The sequence below is a fragment of the Ctenocephalides felis genome, unplaced genomic scaffold (assembly GCF_003426905.1).
Source record: "Ctenocephalides felis isolate EL2017-DRISC unplaced genomic scaffold, ASM342690v1 CF-g0.4_SCAFFOLD_00549, whole genome shotgun sequence".
Lineage (NCBI taxonomy): Eukaryota > Metazoa > Arthropoda > Insecta > Siphonaptera > Pulicidae > Ctenocephalides > Ctenocephalides felis.
The window spans coordinates 105-17,442 of NW_020536703.1; the positions used below are offsets into that span (position 1 = coordinate 105).

At 30.1% G+C, this 17,338-nt stretch overlaps 1 protein-coding gene across 1 annotated transcript; it reads left to right on the forward strand.

The window, feature by feature from the left end:
- Window positions 1–780: 780 nt before the first annotated feature.
- LOC113366124 (serine protease gd-like) lies at window positions 781–8,564 on the forward strand (the record flags this gene model as incomplete). Its single annotated transcript, XM_026607679.1, has 5 exons — window positions 781–908; window positions 3,481–3,662; window positions 5,304–5,491; window positions 6,425–6,572; window positions 8,499–8,564. Coding segments are annotated over exons 1-5 (712 nt in total), but the record flags the coding sequence as incomplete, so codon positions are not given.
- Window positions 8,565–17,338: the final 8,774 nt, after the last annotated feature.

Sequence of the window (17,338 nt, forward strand, 5' to 3'; positions counted from 1 at the left end):
AGGGACTGAAATTACAAGATTTTATGTATTATGCAAAAGAATTGCTAGATCGGAGATCTCGTCGTTTTTTTTTTATTTTTTTGGCATTTGACAACGTTTTTTTGTGGACCTGTGTAATTATGATAGATCAATTTATGCAATCGTTTTCTTAGATTCTTTCAATTAATGTTTGTTAAAAATTAATATTGGATATTAGAAAAAATCTTATTCGTTTAATTATCAATTATGGTGTTAAAAATTAAATAACCAATGAGATAATTTAACTCTATTAATCGTTTTCATAAAATTTGTAAAGATATTATTTATTTCCAATACTGCATTGGTTAATCTTATATCAATGTTGAAAGTACCAGTAAATTTTTAGGAGATGTAGGTACCAAACCTAAAATTGTCTGAAAATAAAATAAGTGATCAAATACTGTTTTACTGATTATTTATCATTTCTTTGCAGATGATTCACTGCCAATCACATCTATTAAACTTCAACATACATACACAACAGTCACTAAAACTCGCAATCAATCCCCGACCAAAAACAAAATAATCCAAATTTAAACTTCTACGACTATGAATTCGAACCGGATTTGAGGTACGATGATGAGGTCGATAGATTTTCGCCAGATCCAAAGCAACAGACTCTAGTAAAAGATCCAAATAAAAAATAAATCAGACAATGATCAGGACCTTTACTTGAATCCAGAGTCATTACTATATTTACGCGAGTTAAATAAGTATATTACGAACGAAAACTGGAGATATTTTCCACCACCAGTTATGAAAATGACTAGAGCACCATTTTCAAACCAGAAGCCAGTGATTAAACGTACTACTAGTATACCGATTACTTCTACTACTACTGGTAAACCGCCGGAAGATTCATCGCCAAAAGGAGCAGAATTGCCTCATATGTGAGTAAAAAAATAATAACATAAAACTAGTGGTGCATGGCATCGTGCCTTAAGGCAAATTGCTTGAACTTCCCGTAACGAAAACTAGATTATTCAAAAAACGTATTTTGAGAAATTTTCAAATTTTTGAAAAATTAGATTTTTTTATATTTTGTATTTTGTTTTTTTTTTTAAATTTTGAACATTTTTTTAAGCAATCGCGCTGATTTGGAATCGAAATATCAAAGCGCGTAAAACTAATCAGCACGTCTCCACACACACACACACGCACGCACACACATACATCCATTTTTTGTAAGGTGTGCCAAAATGTTCGGAAGCCTTTGAAACGTAAAGATTTATTTTTTTTAGATTTTTTTACCATAAATCTATTGAATGCGCTTTTGCCATTCAATTTATATGCTACAACATTTTAATTTCAAAAGAGAAGTTGATATTTGCGTCAGAAATTCTGATTTGTTAATTTTATGTCGTCTCGACGTTTAATGTCACTCTAAATCGTTTGACGCCAAAGTTAAAAAAAAGTATATGTGAATCTATTTTTGACCTTTCTTTGATATATTCTGGTCCAATTTTTAAATCTTAAACGTCGATTACGGCTTGCATTCATTAGTTTTTTGCAACGATCGGTCAAGCAGTTTTTTGGGTCATGACTCCTGAAACAATTTTGAAAATTCAAAAAGGGTTCGAAGAAAATCGGTTAGAAATCATGCTGATTAATTTTAGTAAAGATCGGCCAAACCATTTCTTGATGATTTTGATGAAACTTTATATGATGATATTGGCCATGGTCGAAAATTCGAAAAGTGTTCGAGGAAATCGGTTAGAAATCGTGCTGATTAGTTTTTGGTAAGGATTAGCCAAACCGTTTCTTGATGATTTTGATGAAACTCTGTATGATGATATTGGTCATGGTCTTAACAAACATCCTAGCGTATTAAAGGTCTACGAAAAGTTGTTTATTTATTAAATTTTTTTTTAATTTAATGAACCATTTTTGTTAATTAAGTTGACTAATCTGAAATTTATAAAACTTTTCTTAAGTAAAAAGCCTCACTTACAACCAGTTATGATTTCATATGAGTCTTTAAAAAAATATGATATAGACAAACAGTCAAATCAATGAACCAAAGGATCTTCCAGTACGACAATTTGCAGATAATCTTGATTGTGTAGAACAGAAAAATTTTAACCACGACCAAGATTTAACTCAAGTTGCCATAAGCAGTTTAGCTCAGCTCACGGACCTTCCCTAGATGCAGTACTACCCATTATTTATTTATTTAAGCATTTCAATATCGGTATCCCTAGTTTAGCTTTTCACATCATTATTCCTCAACGTAGATATCTTTAGAATTAAAAGAGCAGCAGAGAAATTTTGCAAGTTGGTTCTTAACGTTCTGCCAACACATATTTTATAAAACCCTTTTACCGTTTCTATAGGGTTTTATTTTTATATTTGAACAGCAATTAGAACTACGTGTTCTATAAGCTGTTATTCTGACGTACATCTTAACCAGAATACATTATTCTCAAGAGGTTTAGTCAGTGGTCTAACCCCATAGGTTCAAATGAGTTTTACGGAAACTTTGTATATGAGAACTTTGTTGCTCAGAAATAACTTTGAGTTAAACCTCTTAGCCAATAAAGTGACTTTATCTTTTACCTTTTATTTACTTTACTTTTTTATTTATGTGTTGTATAAAGTTCAATTTTTGATACAAATAAATACCAAGGTATTTGATGGTGGATGCTTCGGACACCACACTATTATTCACACCGACAGGAAGGCATTTGCCTTATAGTTTTACGTTGGACCCGTAACAATATTTAGAGTAACAATATCCCACAAGAAACATCTGTCAAATATTAGAGGTCTTCATCCAAATAATAAGTTAAATTGGAAAGTGCATAATATAAAGAAAAAACGACAGATCGAAGAGATAATCGAACAACTCTACCCAATCATAGGGCATAAATCGCACAATACGCTTCTAATATATAAATCAATATTAAAGCCCGTAAGAACGTATGAGATTCAGCTGTGGGGTTGCGTCAGCAAATCTAACATAAAATTCCTGCAAGTAACACAAAACAAAGCCATTAGACTCTCGGCAGCCAGATATGTACCAAGCTGGCTTATCCATCAGGATACAAACATGACTACGGTGCAGGAAGAAATGCTTCGATACTCCAAGAAACATGCTGAAAGACTGGCCGAATACTTCAATGACTTCGCCAGAAAACTGCTTGAAGACAACCTTCCAAAAAGACTAAAACGCTAACACCAGCCACAATTGAGTTTATAGAGTAATATGCACCGATCACAATCTAATTCCTATAGTAAAAAGAAAGTAACACATGTTACTCCCACGAACGATCACAATTAATCATAGCCCTTACATCAATTAGCATAAGCCATTATATTTACTAAATATCCATACGAACAGTAGTAAATCTTTATGTATAATTAACAAAAAAAAAAAAAGCTTTTTGTTGGATATGAAGATAGCATTAAACCTTGTCAAAAACAATTGCAATTACTATAAAAAGACTATCATTATATTTTCAGTTTAAATGAAATGAATTCGATGTGTGGTCAGACCGCGGTTCGCCCGTTGAATCTGGTGGTTGGCGGAGAAGCGACTGCGAGAGGCGACTGGCCATGGTTGGTCGCCTTGTACGTCGTATCAGATAACGGACCAACTTTTAAATGTGGATCTACGTTGATATCACGAAAGTTAGTTGTCACAGGTTAGTTTTAATAAAAATATATGATTTATTCATATAAACTTGAGAAAAATTGATATTTATTATTTTTTTGCCAGCTGCACATTGCCTTTTTGATTGGAACGGAAGACAGTTTAATGATGACGATTTCCTGCTAGTTTTAGGAAGACATAACATCAATAATTGGGTGGACAATAAGTCATTTAATGCTATAAAATTTAAAATTATCAGCAATTGATAATTGGCAATGGTGGTGCATGGTTGAATTTATTTTACTCTATAAATAATATAAAACATCAAGAGTCAGATTCATAAAATCATTCCTAATTATATAATATTTCATCGACTAGTTTACAATTTTAAAGATATGTGGCCTGCTATTAAATTAGTTTCAAGTTTTTACCATTTCTTCCTAATTATAGTTAAGTGCCTCTTCTCTTCTCTCTTTTATAATCTTTTCTCTCTTTCTATCTTTTTCTCTCTCTTTTTCTCTTTATCTCTATTTTCGCTCTCCATCCCTTTTTTCTCTTATCAATTTTTTCTCTTCATCTCTATTTTTTCTATATTTCTCTTTTATCTTTGTTTTTTCTTTACATCTTGTTTCTTTTGCACCTTGTCTGTCATTAATTCTTTTATTTTTATCCCTTTTGAGAACCTCTGCCCTCTTTTCTCTCTGAAGACAGGTCCATGGTGTGAGAACACCACAAACAGAAAATTTTCTTTCCTTTGTTTATTATTTACAATACCATTTTATTGCCATTATTTACTTGTTTACGTGTTTTTATGCATTTTACGCATTTATGCATAACACTTTATTAGTCTCTTTATTAACTTCCCGTAGGGTAAGCTATTGTAATGGGCCGAAAATCGAAATTGAAAATTTTTACATTTCTCGACGTTTTGAAGGTTTCTGAACATTTTGGCATACCTCAAAAAAATTGATGTGTATGTGTGTGTGTGTATGTATGTATGGATACAGTCACGTTTTCGGGCGCACAGATCAACCAATTTGAGTTGGTTTGAAAAACATTCCATTCCTATTGATAGGGAGATGAGCTGATTAGTTTTTGGCAAAGGCAGGTCCAGCAGTTACGGAGATAAAGAGCAAAAAGTGCAGAAAATAGAAATCGAGTTTTTGAGAGAACTGAGCATCCGATTTGAATGATCTAAAAAATATTCAATTAGTATTGATTCAGAGAAATGTTTATTAGTTTTTGGCAAAGGCAGGCCCAGCCATTTCGAAGATACGGAGCTAAATGTGTAAAAAATGGCAGTTTTTGAAAAAACTAAGCGTTCGATTTAAATGATTCAAAGAACTTTCTGCAAACAAAATAATTGATTTTGAAAAAAAAATTTTTGTTTCAACTTTTTTTTTCAAAAAAAAAAAAATTTTGTATATATAGAAAATCATTCAGATTTTATTTTTAATTCTGACTTATACTTTGAACAAATAATTTCAACTTTGCAATTCCGTTTATATAATCCTTATAAATATTAAACAAATGTCACAATAATAATAATCTATTTGGAAATATTTAGTATTCCTCAAACATTCCGTTACGGTACGGGAAGTTCCAGCAATTTGCCTTAAGTCACGATGCCATACACCTCACTAGTTAGTCTTTAGTTTGATGTAGTCCATAATATAAACCTCATATTCCCCAGATGCTTTACAAACAGGGGCAGAAAAAGCAATTCCTCATCCAGATTTCAAGCCAAAATCCGACAGAACAGATGCAGACATAGGCTTAGTGATTTTAGCACAAACAGTTGAATTTACAAGTTTCATCAAACCAATTTGTCTTTGGCGTGGAAATGCAGATTTACAGAATATTATGCAGAAAAACGGAACAGTAAGTTTCTTTTTCTAATAATGTAATGAGTATGTAAGAATGGTTAAATGTTATCACTAACCAATCAGTTTTATATATGTACTTGGTCTTGGTGAGATTTCACGGCTACCACCACAAGCAAAATGATGCTATTTTTTATTATTTTTTATTTCTTACAAAACTTTGCAACTTTTATATATTGTCACCATTATGGTTTATATAACTTGTAGAAAATGATTCCTTTGATTTATAGAAACGCCAAACGCGATTTTAATGCTGTTTTTAAGTATATTAGGGGCGCTGATTTCAACAATGACATTGGTTTTTATCTATGAGCTTCAGTTTTCAAGATATGATGTATATGATATATACGGAATAAAAGAACAAAATAGTAATACAATTCAGAATTTTATTTTAATAAGATATACAAACTTAAGACCCATTCGGCCTTAGTTGGGACATTAGTTGACACTGTGAAAAGTTCTTTTCCGTGACGACCTAGAATGGACCTGATTTCGGCAACTTTTTTCCAAGTTCCAGGCTAGAGCTGATACAAAAAATGGTTTGCAGATTTGAAATCAGCGCAAAAAATACTATAAGAATCAGCTCTAACATTTGATGCGCCAAACAAAATTTTTTTTTGCAGGCCTGTGTTATCCATGGCTTTGCAAAAGCTTCTTCAATGAAATGCCTTCATTTATTTCTTTTTTTTGTAGGTTCTTTTACATCAAATCAGATTCTTGTCGGTATGTCCTGACTCAGTTCTTATACAAATGATTTAGTAAAAATTCGGAATATTTAGTAATAGTTCCTTATTATGTTTAGTACTGCGTTCTTTGATGAGCTCATTAAAAGGCTAATATGTTCCAAATAAAACAAAAAGTTATTTTGCTTATCTTCGTTATATCATATTATTTTCAAGCAAAATAATTTAATTCGTTATTTTAAAAATAGGTTGTTGGTTGGGGCAGAGACGAAACTGGACGAAAAACTACTCCTGAACCTCGGATGGCAAGTGTTCCAGTCGTTTCCAGAGACGACTGCATGGACTCAAAAGAAGAATTCAGACATATTCTGACGTCAAAAAGAATGTTTTGCGCGGGTAATATAAAAATGTATTTTTTACGTAAAAGAACAGAATTCACTTGGCCCAGTAAATGATACTTAAATCTTAAATCTTTCTCCCACTTGGAGGCACAATTGAAATAACTTTAAGAAAGATAAAAATAATGTGAAATTATAATTCACATCATAGTGTACATTATAAAAATTATTAACTTTCCGTAGGGTAAGTTATAGTAATCGCAAAAAAATCGAAAATGAAATCGAAAATTTTTATATATCTTTACGTTTCAAAGGTTTCTGAACATTTTGACATACCTTAGAAAAAATGGATGTATGTGTGTGTGTATGTGTGTGTGCGTCTATGTGCGTGTGTGCGGATACAAACTTTCAACAATAAGTATAAATTTTGTTTACATTCCTATGGGTTCCGTACCAATGTTTATCCGTTAGATGGCGACGCAACGCTTACGCGCTTCGATATTTCGTCTCTATGCAGTTAAAGTCTTTATTTGAAAAAAAAGAAAATTTTTGGCAAAAATGTATAGTTTCTCAAAAATCTAATTTTATCAGAGTATTTTTTTCAAAAATGTTAATCTTTTTTTAAAAAAATCATTTTTGGTACGGTAAGTTCCAGCAATTTGCCTTAAGGCACGATGCCATGCACCCCACTAGTTTTTAAATGACTTTGGCTAGAATGTAGAAAAATTAAGAATACTTCTAGAATCAATTTCTAATGATGCTATATACCAAAGATGCAACTACTTCTGGTATGCTCGAAAACAAACAACAGTGTCATTTTCAAGACTTTTTCTAATATTTTCAGCTATGTCCTTTTTATTTCATTTATTTATTTATTTGATAAAAAGCAAGCCGTAATCAATAATAATAAATTCTCTAACAATTTCTTATTAGTTTCACTCTAAAAATGCCTATACAATTATAACTTTTTTGATGTTCTCTAACAACATCTTACACTTTTCAATACATATTACCTATATTTATAACATATTATTTTGGTTAATTACATTTGGTTAATTAGATTAATAGTTAGAGCTATGGGCTTTCAATCAAAAGTTCCAGGTTCGACACACATATCAGACAGCCTGATGTAAAGCAAATTAAAATATATTTAGATAGCAATTATATTTCAAGCCCTTACAAAGCATTGATGCATCCAATAACTTATCAGTATTAATAAAAAAAAATTCATAAAGAGATATGGCAACCGTTGAGATACCTTCTAAAGTTATTAAGAAGTGATCACAATAAAATTATAAAACTATTAAGTAAGTAAGTTGTGATTGGTGTTAATAACACCTATAAATAAAAAAACGCCACAAATGCAAATTTTATAAAACATTTTTCATATGGAAAAAGAAGATATCTCATCACTATTTGGTCTACTTAATCGTAAAATAACCAATTAATAGGTTATCAATACTAATGCATCTTACTTTCAATTATCAATACCAGTTTAAATACCCCTGTTCCAATTTTAACCATCATAATAATCAGTTATTTAAGTTTTAGTTTTAAAAAATCTGGGATTGCGACGGGACTTGATTCAGAGGTCCCGGGTTCGATATCCACTTCGAGCAGCCCGTTGTCAGGCAGCAGTGACAACTGTTTTCACTTGGAAATATAGATATATCAATATATAGCAATATGTCTCCAAGTAAAAATATCCCTTGCCCGGCATTACCAATAAAAAGTCAGCCCAATTATATAAATTCTAATAAATAAAATCATCAAATATGGAAGGATAAACCGGTGGGTTATTATCTAAAAACAAGAAGTAAGTAGAAGTTTCAGCCCAACAGCTCATAGGACGTAAGATGCTGATTGCTGTTATAATATGGAAAAAAGTCTAGTTTCAGATTTAGATAATATAAACCAATATAAAAAATGCAAAAAAAAATAATACACTTTTAATAATATAAACCTCTAATACCTTTTATTTTAGGAGCAAGAGGTTTGGGTCCCTGCAACGGTGATTCTGGTGGAGTTCTTATGTTCCCCCTTCAAAATCGTTGGACCCTGAGCAGTGGCGTACCTAGGGGGGGGCGGTCCGCCCCGGGCGGCACTTATTTTGGGGCGGCATTTTTTAGTTTATTTATACATAGTTGTAAAAAGCAACTTACTCATTTTATATTTATTAACTTCCGTAGGGTAAGTTATAGTAATGGACCGACAATCAAAAATAAAATTTTTTACATTTCTTCACGTTTTGAAGGTTTCTGAAAATTTTGGCATACCTCAGAAAAAATGGAAGTGTGTGTGTTTTGTGTGTCCGCGTTTTTTCGTTCACGTTTTCGGGCGCTTCGATCAACCGATTTGATGGTACAGAAATCGAGTTTTTGAGAGAATGAAACATCCGATTTGATTGATGCAAAAAAATTCAATTTGTAATGATGAGGAGAAGTGGTGATTAGTTTTTCGCAAAGGCAGAGATAGCAAGCAAAATGTGCAAAAAATATCTGTTTTTGAGAGAACTAAGCATCCGATTTGAATGATTCAAAAAACTTTCTACGTGGATTTTATTTTGAATTCTACCTAAAGTTTAAATGCTCACTTATATACTTGAAATAAATAATTTTAACTTTGTAATTCAGTTTATATATTTTTAACTTCCCGAAGGAGAAGTTTATGTTTTCATCAAAAAATCCGATTGGCTAATTTTATGTTTTCTTGATGTTTCAAGCCATTCTGAATCGAATGAGACCAAATTTGGAAAAAGTATGTGTGTGTGTGTGTGTGTGTGAACAGATTTTTTGCCGTAAATGGACGTTTTCTTGAAAACGGCTGGGCCGATTTCAAAAATTTAAAAGCCATTCGATGTATCTCGACGAGGACTATCGTTTATCAGTTTTGTGCGACGATCGGCCAAGCCGTTTCTTTATAAATCGCAGAAAAGTGAAAAATTTTTCGTCTACGTTTTAGCCCGCAATTCTGAATCGATTTTGAAAATTTAAAAACCGTTCGAAAGGTATTGGTTGGGAATCGTGCTGATTAGTTTTTGGTAGACATCGGACGAGCCGTTTTCTTGTAATAAAGTTTTGAAAAAAAAAATTTCGACGATTTTTATGATTATTTTTTTGACGGTATATACTATAGTCTTCTATATCATACTAAAATATTACGGCCCTACGACAACTGGTTCAGCTTTAAAAATTCTTCAAAGTTTGCAAAAATTGGTATCGTTTTTTTGGCATTTGTCAAAATTAGACTTTTGATCGACGTTTTCTCAAAAACGCATGAACCGATTTTAGAAATTTAAAAGCCATTTGATGTATTTTGGTGAGGACTATCGTTTGTCAGTTTTGTGCGACGACCTGCCAAGCCGTTTCTTTGCAATTTGAAAAAAAGTGTTAAACTTTTCGTCCACATTTAAGCTCATCCTACCGAACCGATTTTAAAAAATCAAAAACTGTTCGAAAGATATTAGTTGGGAATGGTACTGATTAATTTTAGGTGAAAATCTACCGAGCCGTTTTCTTGTAATGTGTAACTGTTGAAAAAAAAATTTAAGCCGATTTCATGGAACTTTTTTTGGCGATATACATCATGGTCTTATAGAACTTACTGTAATATTACGGCCTTACGACAAGTAGTTTAATTTTAAAAATTTATCAAAGTTAGAGAAAATGTTTTTTGACGTTTGTTAAAAATAAAATTAGATGATTTAGTTGGTATAACGATAGTGTACTTGGTCTTGAACATAGTAAACCATTAAAGTCCTACGGAAACTGGTTCAATTATAATTATTGATTAATTAAAATTATTGATTTTTGAAAATTTGCTTTTAGAAAATACTCCGAGTTAACGTGTTTGTTCGTTCGTTTGCAATGAAGTGTAATAAATCCACTCGGAATACTTTTAATCACTCATAAATTAATTTATTTTTTATTGATTAGGTCGATTATTTACACAAGAAAAAATGGATGTGTGTGTGTGTTTAGAGACAAACTTTTGTCGATGATTGTAGGAACACGCATCAACCTATTTAAACAAAACATTCAATTCGTACTGATAAAACGTGCTGATTAGTTTTTGGCAAAAAGGGTCCAGCCGTTCCAACGATACGGGGCAAAAAAGCCAAATATTGTAATTTAGTTCTTGAGAGAACGAAGCGTCCGTTTTAAGTAATTCAAGAAACATTTTATTTGTATTGACTAAACAAAGAACTGTTTTTGGGATGACAGGTCTAGAGGTCTAGCGATTACGGAGAATCAATAAGAAAAAGTAAAAAAATGACATATTTGGCGGTCTAAAATGATCATTAGATATATCCACGTCAAATTTTCTGATATTTTCTAGAGATTTTAATAATAAGAACAAATTTAATTTACATTTCTATGGGTTCCGTATCAATATCTAGCCGTTTCGCTTCGATATTTCGTCTCCAAAACAGCTGCGCAGCGCGATTGATTTTAAAAAAAGTTACAAATTTTCAAAAAATTTCAAAATATAAAAAAAAATTCAAAAAAAGCCATTTTTTTAAAAAATTTCGAAATTCTCAAAAATATATTTTTTTCAGATTTCAAATTTTTTTAATATTTTTTAAAAATTTTATGTTTCGGTACGAGAAGTGCCAGCAATTTGCCTTAAGGCACGATGCCATGCACCACTAGTTTATTTGTATTAATTTATGAAAACTACTATTTGACTGACTTATAATTGAAAGGGCGGCAATCTGGAGACCGCCCCGGGCGGCAAAAGTTCTAGGTACGCCACTGACCCTGAGGGGCATAGTGTCTGTGTCTTTGGTGCATCAGTTCACAAGACAATGCGATGTGGAAAATTATGTGGTTTATACCGACGCAGTACAATTTCAGGAATGGATAATATCTTACATGATTTTTTGAAAAAAATAATTTAGTTTTTCTATATAATTAGGTAGTGTTTAATTAAATGATAAATGTATTCTATTGTGTAATGTATGCTATGACTTGTGTTTTGGAATTAACTCTCTGCATATACTAGCCTCATCTCCCAATTTTAATTTTTACATTTTAGAAACAAATCGAGAATCTCAAAAAAGTGGCAAGAAGTTGATTCTTATTTCTTCAAAGAGTCACTATTTTGTCAATAATTAATTTCGTAACTTAATCCTGGTATGTACAATTGTGACATCATTCTAGTAAAAAAATCGAAACTAAAAATTGTTATATATCTTTACGTTTTAAAGGTTTCTGAACATTTTGGCATACCTTAAAAAAATTGATGTATGTGTGTGTGTGTGTGCGTATGCATGTGCGGATAAAATTTTTCAAGCGATTTGAATAATTCAAAAAACATTCGATTTCAACTGATAAGGAGACGTGCTGATTGGTTTTTGGCAAAGGCAGGTCTAGCCGTTTCGGAGATACGGGCCAAAAAGTGCCAAAAATAGTACTTCAGGTCAGCGTCTCCGAAATTCCATAAAAAAAGTAAAAAATGGTGTCATTTGGCGGCCAAAAATGATCATTAGACATATGTACATCGTATTATCGGAACGCATATAAATGTACACAAAATTTGTACTTATTATTATAATCTTTATAAATTAATTTACAATAAATTAAATAATGTGTACATTTTATATGCGTTCCGTACCAAGGTTTACAAGTTAGGCGACTACGCGGCGCTAAACAGATAAACATTGGTACGGAACCCATAAGAATGCAAAAAAAAATACTTACTGTTAAAATCTCTATAAAATATCTGATAATTTGATGTGCATATGTCTAATGATCATTTTTGACCGCAAAATGGCATTTTTTTTACTTTTTTACTAGATCTCCGAAACCGCTAGTTCTGCCTTCATGAAAATTTGATCGTTCTTCATCTTGTTAATACAAGTAAAATGTTTTTTGAATTATTCAAATCGGACGCTCCGTTCTCTTAAAAACTGAGTTACCGTTTTTGGCACTTTTTACCCCATATCTTTGGAACGGCTAGACCTGCCTTCGCCAAAAACTAATCAGCACGTCTCCTTATCAAAACGTGTTTTTTGAATTATTCAAATCGGTTGATCGGTGTTCCCGAAATCGTCGACGAAAATTTGTATCCGCACACACACGCGCGCACATACACACACACACACATACATCCATTTTTTCTAAGGTAAATGTTCAGAAGGTTTTGAAACGTAAAGATATATAAAAATTTTCATTTTCGATTTTTTTGCGATTACTATAACTTACCCTACGAGAAGTTAAAAAGAAGATAGTGCAAAAATTGATTGCCTTTTTTACGATGATTTAAAAATGACATTAAATTCATGCCTCTACATAAAATACCACATTAAGACAAAATGCTACTTACAACTAGTTTATTATTAAATTGAATTTAATTCTTTTATGTGTCAAATGCATAACGAGTGTTCGTTATAAAACGTTTTGTATAATGACAAGTAACGGCAATTTTCTGTCTACACATTAATTTCATCAAAATAAGCATGATAAATTGCACAAATTATATGTAAATAATTCAGGACAATATATAATAATATACTAAGTATAAACAAAATTAAAAACTTACCGAACCTGAGAACCATTTCAGGCACATCTTCCATTCCATTCAACATAATTTTTCGTAAAAATCGTCTAAAATAATGGAGCAGTTTAAATCAGTAATATTTGTAGCACAAGAACAAAACACATTATTTGACTTGGCACTATTCATTTTTCAATAAATTGCAACTAATAAATAATATAATAACTTCATATAAACATGTATTTGTCCTTCATCCTCCATTAGACGATCTGACAGTCCGTTCGGTTTTCGGGTTCGTTCTTACGTAATATTGCAAAGATAAAGGAATAGGAGGGGTGTTAAACATTCATTTTGGCTTGACTTTATCTTCAAAAAAATAAATGACAACTGTTCATACAGTTTTACCAACTAATTAATGAAACTTCAGTTATTAAATTTAAATAACAGCGCGAATAATCTTTACCAATGAGCAGGATTGTTGACTGATATCTACCGACAACTTTTCAAAATCGATTCATGATTTTTCGTTGACAAAAATTTTGCACTTAGCAGTTAATATAAAGAAACTTTTAAATTGGTGCAGCCAATTTATACTTGTTTATCTAAGGGTGCAGCCTTTATTGGAAACAAACCTCAACAAAAGGTCAAACTTTGGTCCCATTCGATTCAGAATGACTTGAAACGTCTAGAAATCATGATATTAGCAATTAGGATTTTTAGCGAAAATATAAACTTCATCAGGAAGTTAAAAAATAATATGAGACCATTATCAATTTAACACTTTTTGCTAATTCTGTAAAAGAAGCTATGCTTTTTGTTTTGCTTTGATTTACCCGCAAAACTAATGAACACAAGTTCTTATTGAGTTTCATTGAATGGCTTCTAAATTTTTGAAATAGTGCAACCTGTTTTTGGGGAAATCTTGACGAGAAGTCATATTTTAGCTCACATAACATACTCTTTCTAATTTGATTTCAAACCAATCAGAATGACTTGAAACAACGAGAAAAACACAAAATTAGTACTTTGAAAACCAAACTTCTTCAGCAAGTTAAAAAAAAATAAATGGATTTTTTACTTATTAGTAAACTTCTTCTTCAGGAAGTTAAAAATAAATAAATTGATTTTTACTTATTAGTAGACATATGTTTACTTATTAGTAGGTGAATTGTTATGATAAAAGTTGAAAATTCATATGAAATTAAAAATCTAATAAATTGTTTTTTAATGATTTAATTTCGAATATTATTCACTTATTCCATTCACTTAACTTATATTGCTTTCAATCATTCGTCATTTAAGTATAATTGGCAACATTAGATTTTTTAAATTAAGCACAGTAATGAGAAATACCATGCTCAGGCAGTTTTTAAAATTGAATTTGATTTAATCTAGTTTATAAAATTTATTATACATTATTAAGATTCATTTTTTATTTCCTTTGTTATTTTGTAGGTTTAGGATAAAAACCTTTGAATTTATCAACAATTTAAAGATTTTTCTACCAAAACTACAAATAACAATCATTAAAATATATTATATAATGTTATGCAGACAAAAATAAAAATTCTATAACGATATTTTGAAAAAGAATTTTACTTATAAAATCTATTTCTCCTCTATTACATTTGTATGAAAAGATTTTTTTTCAAATATTTTGTATATTACATTTATATAGAATTTAAGACTACATCTAACATTAAATTAAAACTAAAGACATACAAACTAATTATGCCAAATCACATTTTTTTCTTCGATTTAATTTCTGATGCTTAACTTGATTAATGTACCAATCTATTTCTTTTTATATTAACCATAAACTATAAACACATTCATATAATATAATTAAACTTATTTAAATAACACAACCAATTGCACCTTTTTCAAAATTAAATTTAAGTAATCAAAACTTTAAATATTTTATAAATAAATGTAATATTAATTTACAATATAATTTGCACAAACAAATATTAACCTATGGAATCATATTTTATTTACCTTTTGTGTGATTCTATACTTTTACTAATAAGTTTCTAATAAAATTAAATAATAATTAATTTTTTGTACGTTAATTTGTAAAAAATAAGTTTATATACACATTTATATTCATATAAAAATTAAATAAATTATTATGTACCTGAATATCAGCCATCAAAAAACTTCCTAAAAAAATGAAAAAATAATAGAAACTTATGGAATTATTTTGTACACTGAATCAATCAAGTTAAAAACATATGTGTTTGAAACAAATATGCTCGAAGGAACCCATTCCACTTTAGAATTTTGTGAAATGTACTAGAAACTATGTATACCATTTGATGCAATTCATCAAATAAAAGCAAGATATTTTTGTAATAACAAAAATCTTTAAACCACCATAATTTGCCATTTAAGTGACCATAATAAAATCCTTGATAAGAGTTTGAAATACTTGAACTGTTTATGATTTGTTTCATTTCCAGAAAAATTAATAAAAAAAAGTTTATTTCTAATTTATATATGTAAAAACTATTGCATTTTAGTATACGAGACCTCATAAAAAATAAAGCTAGTATTATTAAATTATCGACAATATCTTAAATGGCAAGTTGTGGAGATTTAATTATTAGTAATAATTTATTACATATCTGCATTCAAGATATATAAAAATACATACAGGGTGACCCAGAACTTATTTTCAAGCCAAAATGCAGTGATATTTTTGTCTGTAAAAATGTCCTGAAGAAAAGTAATAAAAATTAAACAATAACCAAAAACTGACGTTGTTTGTAAATTAGAAGCCTTTAAGTGCAATCTGAAGCTTTGGTGAAATAGAATTATTTGAACTCAATATGAGCAAAATGCATTAACCATTACTGTATTATTTTTAGGTTTTTATTTTTGTATATGATTTTTTTCTTATGAAAATATTTTAAATACAATAAAAAGTATTTTACCGTTTTAAATCACCAAATTTTGATAAAACTTGCTATGCACTTAGAAGCTCATAATTTTCAAATAACGCAAAATAATGTTTATCAGGACAGTTAGAGTCAATAATATCGCCCCATTTCGGCTTGACAAAGAGTTGTGGAACACCCTGCATAGCCTTATTAGTTAGAATAGTTCTTATATTTAATATTTGCAAAAAGTACTTCAATTGAAAAAGCATCTACATATTTTTCTCATGTAAGAATATTTAATAAAGTTGTTAATATGTCACTGAAAATCTATTCTAACGGCAGAAGCTTCAAGTTATTCTATATATACAATTATTTATCTTTTTTCAGTACATTTAATCTATAGTGACAGTAAAAGGTTCAAAATGATTTCCTGAGTCATTATGGAAGTCATAACAAACTCACTATTACAAACACATTTTGTTATTTTTGTAGAGCGAACTAAGTCCATAACTAAATGTAAATCATCTAATGTGGTTACAACAACGTAGCCATTCGGATTTACACTTTGTAAGTCTTGCACTTGCAAACAAGACCTTTTAATTTTTCGACAGTACCTCCAGAAGCTTCAATAAGTTCCTTCAAGGTAGCCCGAGATGGCACAACCGAATTTGTAAGATAAAAATATCTTTTGAATAGCTCAGTTCGACTTGGCGTTTGTAATACTTTTCTATATTACATTTATAAGTGTTTGTAAAATTCTCATCTCGGAAAAATAATTTATCACATGATAAAATTCATTCGATTGTTCGCTTTCTGTAAGCCACTCTGGTGTAATGATATATTTGCAAACTATTAAACTCATTAGTAGCTTGCGAGTCCTATTTGGACGACATAAAACCAGATGTGTAGCTTCTGATGGAGTATCAACAACATATCCACCAAGCTGCCTAAAATAATTAAATGTATATATATATTAATTGATAATACATAATTATTGAATATTATATATATATATATATAATTTTCGTAATGATGTATGTAATATACTCCTCCTAAACGATTATTCGGATTTTGATAGATCTTTCTGAAGTTTGATAAAGGAATTCTTTAGGATGTATGTGATTATAAAAATATAGTAAATTTAGTCAATATAGTAAAATTTTCAATATAGTTTTTTTTTCAATATAATTCAAGAATATATAATTTCTTTGTATCTTTTACTAATTTGCACAATATTTTTAAAATACGTTAAAAATTACACTTTAAAACAACAAATGGGAAAGTAAAAATGAATACATACAATTTGGCCCTTACGATATCAATTAGAAGAAGTTTAAGATGCAATTTGGATAAAAATAATAAAAAATCAAATTGAAATAATCCAACATGAGGTGCCTGTGTTATGTTATGGCTATGTTTAATAATGAAAGGCTAGAATTTTTTT